Source organism: Physeter macrocephalus, chromosome 17 (assembly GCF_002837175.3).
Source record: "Physeter macrocephalus isolate SW-GA chromosome 17, ASM283717v5, whole genome shotgun sequence".
NCBI lineage: Eukaryota > Metazoa > Chordata > Mammalia > Artiodactyla > Physeteridae > Physeter > Physeter macrocephalus.
In genome coordinates this window covers 6,481,574-6,490,749 of record NC_041230.1, presented here as the reverse complement: position 1 = coordinate 6,490,749, position 9,176 = coordinate 6,481,574, and the positions used below count along the sequence as shown (strand labels likewise).

The 9,176-nt window shown below is 59.1% G+C and overlaps 1 protein-coding gene across 3 annotated transcripts in view; it reads right to left on the bottom strand.

Moving 5' to 3' along the window:
* Positions 1–1,548: 1,548 nt before the first annotated feature.
* Positions 1,549–9,176, bottom strand: part of SCN1B (sodium voltage-gated channel beta subunit 1) — a 20,691-nt gene continuing 13,063 nt past the window's right edge. For all 3 annotated transcript variants that reach the window (XM_028478183.2, XM_028478184.2, XM_028478185.2), the window contains exons 4-6: positions 8,188–8,329; positions 2,273–2,344; positions 1,549–2,185 (exon numbers count right to left, since the gene is read on the bottom strand). In XM_028478183.2, coding sequence (XP_028333984.1) covers positions 2,278–2,344; positions 8,188–8,329 — 209 coding nt within the window. In that variant the 3' untranslated portion in view covers positions 1,549–2,185; positions 2,273–2,277. The remainder of the gene's footprint in view (positions 2,186–2,272; positions 2,345–8,187; positions 8,330–9,176) is intronic.

The window sequence follows — 9,176 nt, the reverse complement described above, 5'->3', positions numbered from 1 at the left end:
GCCCCCAGAGGCAGCGGCGGCGGGGGCGCGGGGCCTGCTAGGCCTGGCTGCCTCACCTGAGGAGGAGGGGGCTGGGCAAGAGGCGGGGGAAGGGGCGGGGAGGGGCCGGGCAAAGGGATTGGCAGCGCCGGAGGCCACCTGGCTGGTGGGACAGGGTTTGCAGGGGCTGGACCAGGCCGGCCCAGCAACCTGCCTCCGGCCTGGAGGGGGCTCAGGTGTGCCGGTCTGAGGGGACGAGGAGCTGGGACTGGCTTGGCCTGAGGGCCGGGGGTCTGGGGAGACAGGGCAGGCTGGGGGTGCTTACAAGGACCAACGGAAGGAGCTGCGAATTGGAGGGACACAGAGGGAGGGCACCAGCTGCCCCAAGCCCACCCCGCCCCGGCCTCTTCGCCTGCCTCCTGCCCAGCCCCCACCCTGCCCCAGCTCAGGCTGAACCCCGTCCTTGTCCACCCCTGCCCCTTGCAGCACCCTCTGCCCAGCCCCAGGCCCACCACTGCCCCTGCCATTTCCTGCACCTGTTGTCCAAGTCCTGAACAAGGCGGTCCCAGTTCCAGGCTGGCCTCAGCCCAGCCTGTGCCCCAGACCCCTCCCGCACCCCAACTCCTGCTCCAGCCTCTGCCCCTTCCAGTGTCCCCAGCCCAGCCCCAGTCCCGACGCCTGCCCCCGCCCTTGCTCTCCCTCCCCACCCCACCCCACCCCCGCCCTTGCTCTCCCTCCCCCCACCCGCCCCCTCCCCCCAGCTGCTTTCCTACAAGTCACGGGGGCTGGTTTGCTTTGGCAGCCTCTCTGCCGCCAGCAGCAATGACCTCTGGAGCTGGGAAGTCCTAGACGGGAGGAGGGGGGGGATGGGGAGCTGGCCCGGAAAAGGCAGCACTGAGTGCTGAGGCCCAGGCCAAGTGGCCGGAAGTGTCCAGAGGCAGATACACACTGTCCCACATCAGACACTCTTGGCCAGCAGCCAAGAGTCATCCACGTCAGACCCAGGGCCAGATAAACACCCAGACACACAAGGATCACCAGCAGACACCTGCCTGTGGACAGCCATGCCCTCAAACACAGTCAGATCATAGCCGCTCACCCCAGATGGGCCGTCCCTGTACAATCGGACCCACCCACTCACCCCTCACACCCCCTGCACTCAAGAGCCACAGCCTCCCACAGGGGGCCACACTGGTGCAGCCTTGGCACTGCCCATCCCCTAGCCTCTCCTCCTCTCTCTCCATTCATGACCCTCTCTCTCCTTCCCTCATCACACCCCCTGACACCGGCTACCAGTCTGCTTCCTTGGCTCCTGCCGGCTCCCTCGAAACTCTTGGTGCCCGCTGAGCTAATGACTCCCCAGACCCCAACACATGAATCAAGTATCAAGTGGCTGCACCCGCTGAGCCTTCAGGCAGGCGCTGAGCCTGAGACACTGCCACCATCTTATCCCCGAATGTGTGTAGAGAGGCCCTGCTGCCTGCCCTGGAGGGCGGGTCCCCAGGAAAACTGAGGCTCCTGGATCTGGAGGGGGTGTAGAAGGTGACTGGGCTCACGAGAGAGTCTATATGAAGCAAGTCCAAGAATCTTTATTTCATGAACAAAACTACTTGTGTAAAGAGAGACGAGGCTGAATGGGCCCCTTTCAAAGTGGCCACAATCCAAGGCTGGTGAGAGAGGGCGGGTTGGGCTGGGGTGAGAGTGCATCACAGGGAGAGGAGACCCCAGGTCCAGCCAGAGGAAGCAGGAGGGGAAATGTTGCTGGGGGTCGGAGTGGGTCTCAGAACCCCCTGCCCCAAGCTGTTCCAGCCCATTATAACCCTCACCGGGCGGGGAGGGGGAAGGAAGGGGCTGGGCCCCAGTAGTGCATGTCCAAAGCGGCCAGTGTGTGCAAATCAGCAAGAAAGAGGGGTGCGGAGCCGCTGCCCCCACCTCACCGCCCCCTCCCAAACAGGCAGCAGAAGCATGGGGGCAGCGGCAGTATTGCTTTACCCATCATGCACGGCGCGGGCGGGTGATGGGGCAGGAGGAAGAAGGCTGGATTAGGGGTGTGAGCCAAGCCCCCTGCCCCCTCCCACCCTGGAGGCTCCGTTGGCAGGACTTTGAGGCTTATGGAGGCCCAGGAATGGCCAACCCCCATTGGGGGCAGGCTGTGCCCGGATGTTCCCTGTTAGGGCTGGCTCTTCCTTGAGGCGGAGCCCAGGGCCTAAAGGTGAGGGAGAGACAGGGCATCAGACACCTAATGGCTGACACCTCCCAGGCCCTCCAGCCCCTGCCTGCCCAGCCACCTTACCGGGGCTATTCGGCCACCTGGACGCCCGTACAGTTCTCTTTGCTTTCTGAGGTGATGGCCAGGTATTCCGAGCTGTGGGGGCAAAGGTCAGGGGTACAGCAACCCCGCCGTCAGTCTGGCCCACCCCCCAGAGGCCAAGGAGGGTTGAGGTCTCTGTCCCAGGTGCACAGGGCTCCAGTCAGAGAGAAGAGGGGGCTGGCTGGCTAGACCCCAGGGATCCAAAAGAAGCCCAGGCTGGGGCTTGGAGTCCTGAATGTGAGGGAGGAGGTATCTGGGGGGCTAGACTCCTGGGTTCTAGCAGGGAAAGGAGTCTGAGTATGAGGGAGCAGAAGCCCGCGCGTAGCAACAAAGACCCAACGCAGCCAAAAATAAATAAATAAACAGATTTATTTATTTATTTTTAAAAAACCCAGCAGAATGGTAACACAAACATTAGCACAACTGCAGCCACAATGGTTCTCAGAAGCTACACTGACCTTAGCCCTGTCCTAACCCCATCCTGCAGTTTCCTAAAATCCTTGCAACTGTTAATGAGGAAGGTGTCATTATCACCATCCCCAATTTACAGATGAGGAAAGGAGGCCCAGAGAGGTGCAGCCACCTACCCGGGGTCACCCAACAAGTAACCACAACACCAGAACTTTTCAGCATTCGTGTCTAGGTTTGAAACGACAGCAGGACTCCCCTCCAAGGCCAGGCCCGAGCTGCCTGGGGATGCACTGAAGCCCACTGTGCCTCGGTTCTCTCTGTCCCCAGGTCAGTCTCTGGCCATCCTTCAGCACATGCTCTGCTTTTCATCCCTGGTTCGTTCACCCATAGGCCCCAGGCCTGGTGAGATCCCTTTAGTGGGCTCCAGGAAGGAATGGTTCCAAAGGTGCAGGGCTCTGGTGCCCACCTGCTCAGCAAGGGCACAGCACCTTCTCCCGAGCCACTGGGAGCCTGGATTTACTCTGGGCCACAGCTGAATGATTTGGGCCCTGATTTGCTAGCTGTGCTGAGACCCAAAGAGGCCAGTGATCTACACCCCTCATTTCAGCCAACACATTCAGTGCTTCCTGCCTATCACGGCATGTAAATCCTCACACCATCCTCTGAGGTGGGCACCAGTACTGTCTCCATTTTACAGAGGAAGAAACGAGGCCCAGAGAGGGTAAGTCGCCTGTCCAGGGCCTCACAGCTAGAAAGTGATACTGCCTGGGACCAAACCCAGCTAGCCTGGTTCCAGGAAGAAGAGAGGGTGTCAGCCCCAGCTGGGGAGCATGGAAAGGAAAGGCCACCCCTAACTGGGCCCTTCCAGCTGGCTCCCAAGTGTGGACGAGGGTAAAAAGGAGCCAGGGTGTCTGGAGCCCCTGCCAGGGGCTTCCATGAGCCCTCGAGTGCCCGCCGCTCCGAGGATGTGGTTTCTCCCCACCATCCCTGGAGCAGTTTCTCTGTTGTCTCTCCCCTTTCCATCCATCCGGACCGAGTCCAAAGTCCTCCCTCTGCTGTTTTGCCCACAGTGTGAGGAGGTGGGAGGAATGCCTGGAATCGGTGGGGGTCTTGGGTCCCAGGACTCCAAGTCAGCCGACCTCTTCCACGACAGCTCTGGTGCACTGCATTTGTCTTACACGCTGAGCCCCATGCTGGTGCCTTGTGTGTGTTCCGTGCTCCCAACAACCTCACGGTAGGTAGGTAGGTAGGTAGGTAGCATTAGAATCCACGCTTGACCCAGGGGGGAAATGAAGCCCAGAGGAACGACGACACTTTCACAAGATGGCACAGCAAAAAAGTGGCAGAAGCCAATTCGAATGCAAGCCTGTGTAGTTGACTCCAGAGTGTGTGTCCTTAACTGTGATAGCTAGTCTCCCCGCCTTGGCCCCAAGTAGAGGACAGGTCCAGGGGTAGCTGAGAGATCACTGGGGGATGAGGGGAAACTGAGGCAAGGAGCCAGGAAGGTCATATGGGGTGGCAGGGAGGCAGGTGGTGGCATAGCCCCACAGAAAATTTGGTTAATAGTTAACGAGGTGGAGGAGGCTTCAGAAGCGGGTGGGGATGGGCCCCAGGAGGGGTGCCAGAGAGAGGGGGCTCCAAGGGGGTGGAGGGTTGGGAAGAAAGCACAGAAGGAAGGGCGCCAGGCAGAGCCAAAGTTGGGGCTCAGGGAAAGGGGGACTCACCCTCCTTCTCCGCCATGTCACGGCCTCTAGTTAATGATTCCCCGGCTGACCTCCTGGGCCGGGGCGGGACCTGTGGAGAGATGAACGGGGGGAGGCAGGGCCTGGGGGAGCCCGGGCCAGTCCCTGTGCCCCCAGTCCCAGGCGCCCATCCAGGGAGGCTGAGGGACTGGGCCCCAGCCAGAGCACGCCGTGATCACGGACACAGACTGGGCTGGGTTCAAGGATGGGGTCACAGTGTGACCAGCAGCCAGGGGGATGCCTGGATTTGTAGGCCTGGAGGACCCCATGCCTGGGCCTGGGTGAGGAGGAGACTAGGGGTCTGAACTCCTGGGTCTGAGGGAGGAGAGCTGGGGCCTCAACTCCTGGGTCCTGGGGAAAGAGAGGTTTGGGGGCCAGCCCTCCTTCAGAGGAGGGGCACAGGGGCCTGGACTCCTGGGTCTGAGGGAGGAGGAGACTGGGGCCGATCTTGGAATCTGAAGAAGAGGGGGCTGGAACTCTGAGGTCCTTGGGGAGAAGCCTGACAGCCCACTCTCCGGGTCCCTGGGAGCCCTTCCACTGGGAGCTGAGCATTAGGGCGGGTTGGGGTGAGGGGGCCCACGTCCTGGGGACTGGAACTGAGGACCCCGGTCCTTACCCTGGGGTCCGGCAGGTGGGGGCGGAGCTGAGAGATGGTGCCGGTTTAGGGTCAGTCTCCGGGCCTGGGCAGGAGCATGGTGGCCCCTCAGCAGCGGCGGCCCCAGAGGCAGCGGCGGCGGTGGCGCGGGGCCTGCTAGGCCTGGCTGCCTCACCTGAGGAGGAGGGGGCTGGGCAAGAGGCGGGGGAAGGGGCGGGGAGGGGCCGGGCAAAGGGATTGGCAGCGCCGGAGGCCACCTGGCTGGTGGGACAGGGTTTGCAGGGGCTGGACCAGGCCGGCCCAGCAACCTGCCTCCGGCCTGGAGGGGGCTCAGGTGTGCCGGTCTGAGGGGACGAGGAGCTGGGACTGGCTTGGCCTGAGGGCCGGGGGTCTGGGGAGACAGGGCAGGCTGGGGGTGCTTACAAGGACCAACGGAAGGAGCTGCGAATTGGAGGGACACAGAGGGAGGGCACCAGCTGCCCCAAGCCCACCCCGCCCCGGCCTCTTCGCCTGCCTCCTGCCCAGCCCCCACCCTGCCCCAGCTCAGGCTGAACCCCGTCCTTGTCCACCCCTGCCCCTTGCAGCACCCTCTGCCCAGCCCCAGGCCCACCACTGCCCCTGCCATTTCCTGCACCTGTTGTCCAAGTCCTGAACAAGGCGGTCCCAGTTCCAGGCTGGCCTCAGCCCAGCCTGTGCCCCAGACCCCTCCCGCACCCCAACTCCTGCTCCAGCCTCTGCCCCTTCCAGTGTCCCCAGCCCAGCCCCAGTCCCGACGCCTGCCCCCGCCCTTGCTCTCCCTCCCCACCCCACCCCCCCCCCGCCCTTGCTCTCCCTCCCCCCACCCCCCCCCCCCCCCCCGCCAGAGGCAGTGATGCTACAGAAATCCACTTTGGGGCGAGGCGCTGCCTGGGTCAAGAGGCCTCCAGAGGACAAAGAGGACTGGGCCAAATCGAAATCCTCCAAGAGAACTCACCAAGTTTAGTTGTAACGAAACAGAAAACCTTGAGGGAGAGCACGAATGGGGAGGGAGGGGAAGTGGATCACCTCTCTTCTTGCCAGCACCCATCCCTGCATGGCTTGCCGGCTGCCAAAGCAGCCGAGTGCGAATCGAATGTGAAGCAGAAGGAACAGGACCCGGGATCTGTAGAAGAGGTCAGTTTGGACTCTACCCCCATCACCTTCAAAAGTCTCCTGATATCATTTAAAGTACGAGCTAGGACACTCTCATTCCTGATAACACAGGTGCTGACCATGAAGTAAAACACTCCTAACAAAAGCGGCGCCGCAAACCCCAAGTTTATACTTTTCAGTTTTTTCTCCCCAGCTTAATGGACTTCAACAAATGTGCAGCATAGCCACATCTAGAGTGAGAAGTCACTGGTAGGTCAGGACAGCAACTTAAAAGCTTGTTTCAAAGACCTTTTTAAAGAAGTATCGATTTGCTCTTCTTGCAGGCTAATTTTGCCATACTCTGTGTTAGAATGTTTAACTCTTGAGCTGGAGATAGAAACTCTAACCTTGGCCTTTGGACCCAAAAGTAATTCAATAAAAGTAAAATAGAGAAGGGGGAACCACACCAATAGAGAAGGGGGTGTAGAAAGCACTTCTTAAGCCCCTGAGCCCTGACCGCTCCTGAAGAGAGAAAGGGCCTTCTTGGCGGCTCTGCCTTGGGGCCAGCAGATGAATTGGCAAAGTTATTGATTCTCAGTTGACTTTCTCATCATACCGTTTTCTGAGACCTAGGTCAAAAGTAACTACGATATCACCTGGGCTTTTGATAGGGGTTTATTTAGTTTGAAGAAAATAATTGGAAGAGGGCAGTCCAACGAAAACGCCAGGAAAAATATCTTTGGAGGTCCCATCCCCAGAAAGGAATCAGATGGGAATGTTCGCCCAAGAACTGGACTGGGCCCGGCTGTCTTTTCTTTAGTATCAAGTACAATTTGTATGTGGCTTGTACAGCTCTGGTAAATCAGAAGGCAGATAGATAGCACAGATGGTTGGAGGTGTCGGGTCAGATCATGCTACGCCTGAATGCAGGGCAAAGCTCATTCTGACGGAAAACCCTGATATTATTTTCACAGATCTTCACAGTTCACTCAAAAAAAAAAAAAATAGCAGAGAGGAAGAAAAAAGCCCTGCAACCATTTACATCATTTCTGTGAGTTTGCTGCCGCCTCAACGGAGAGACTTTCTTTTCTAAGAGCTTATCTTCATGAAATGCGACAGGCAGAGGCAAAATGGAGAGGGTGATGAGGATAATGTCAAAGCACAAACCTTCTCTAGCTTGAGGAGACTTCCGAATCTGCCTCAAGGACAACTTTTAGTGAGAAACATCACAAACGAGGGCCAACAGTGCACGGTGTAGAAAACCCGGAAGGCGGGGAAGGGGTGAAGAGGGACCCCAGGAGGGTTGCGTTCCCGGCACCCCTGGCCAAGGAAGGAAAGCACCCCCCTTGCTCCAGTTTGCAGAGGTTTCCTAATTTTCCCTCTCGGGGTGTCTCCCCTATGGGCTCTCCCTAGCCCAATAGCTTCTTGATTGCCCTCCGCGAGCAGGAGCAGCCGCGGGTCCGCGGGACCTTACAGCCCTCGAGCGCAGAGGGGACCCCCAACCTCTGCTCCTAGCCGCGGGAGGTGAGGAGAAGTTGTCGGTGCCCCAGGGGACCGCGCCTCCGCACGCCTTTTTGCTGCACAATTTGAAAGTGGTGAATTCTGGCTTCTTACCCTAAGCAAGTCGTGTAATTTCCCGAGTCTAGGTGCCCTATGAAAGAAATGGGAATGTTTCTTTCCAGATGTCCCCTTTGGCCTGGGGTCTAGCAGGGAAAGGAGTCTGAGTATGAGGGAGCAGGGACTTGGGGGTTCAGATTCCTGGGTCCTGGGGGGGGAAAGAGCTAGGGCCTGGAGTCCTGTATCTTTGGGGCAGAGGATGCTGGGCCTGAACCCTGGGTCCTGACAGAAGAGGGGGCTGAGAGTCTGAGGGGGGAGGGGCTGGGACCTCATCCCATCTCTGACACCAAATGGTCCCCTCTGGGGAGGACTGGCAGATGGCGCCCTGGGCTGCTCCCCTGCCCGCCTCCGCGCTCAGCTCCCCTCTGGGAAGCGCTGGCTGTCCTGGGCTGCCTCTCCCCCTCCTCCGCGACCCCACTCACGCGTTCTCTTGTGCAGCAGCCTCCGTGGCAGCGGCGATCTTCTTGTAGCAGTAAACCATCTCTGCCACGAACCATATGGTCAACACCACGATGAGCAAGTACATCATGATCTCAGACACGATGGACGCCATGTCTCTGTTGGCTGCAGGGGCCAGGCGGGGTCAGGTGGCAGCCTGAGTGTGCCTTGAGCTTGCTGTGCAAGCTTGGGCAAGTGGCTTGACCTCCCTGGTCCTGGTCTGCAAATGAGGCCAGGCTGCTTCCCTAGAGTCATCGTTGTTACTGTGATTCTCAATAACCAGCCTTGGACGGGCTTTGGGATCGCCCTCAACCTGCCTCCCTGTGTAACTCGAGGGTCCTCTGTGTCATTCAGGTGGTTGTAGGTGCCCAAGAGCTGTAGCTCTACAAGGAGAAGACTCAGGTTCAAATCCTGGCTCTACCACTTGCCAGCTGTGTAACCTTGGGCAAGTGACTCAACCTCTCTGGGTCTCAGTTTCCCCATCTATAAAAAGTGGAGGGCTTCCCTCATGGTGCAGTCATTAAGAATCCGCCTGCCAATACAGGGGACACGGGTTCGATCCCTGGTGCAGGAAGATCCCACATGACGCGGAGCAACTAAGCCCACGTGCCACAACTACTGAGTCTGCAATCTAGAGCCCGCGAGCCACAACTACTGAAGCCCGCGCGCCTAGAGCCTGCGCTCCACAATGAGAGAAGCCACTGCAATGAGAAGCCCACGCACCGCAACGAAGAGTAGCCCCCACTCGCCGCAACTAGAGAAAGCCCACGCACAGCAACGAAGATTCAATGCAGCCAAAAATAAATAAATAAAATAAAATCCCCCAATAAAAATAACAACAACAAAAAACGATTTTAAAAAAGTTGAGGGCTTCCCTGGTCGCGCAGTGGTTGAGAGTCCGCCTGCTGATGCAGGGGATACGGGTTCGTGCCCCGGTCCGGGAAGATCCCACATGCCGCGGAGCGGCTGGGCC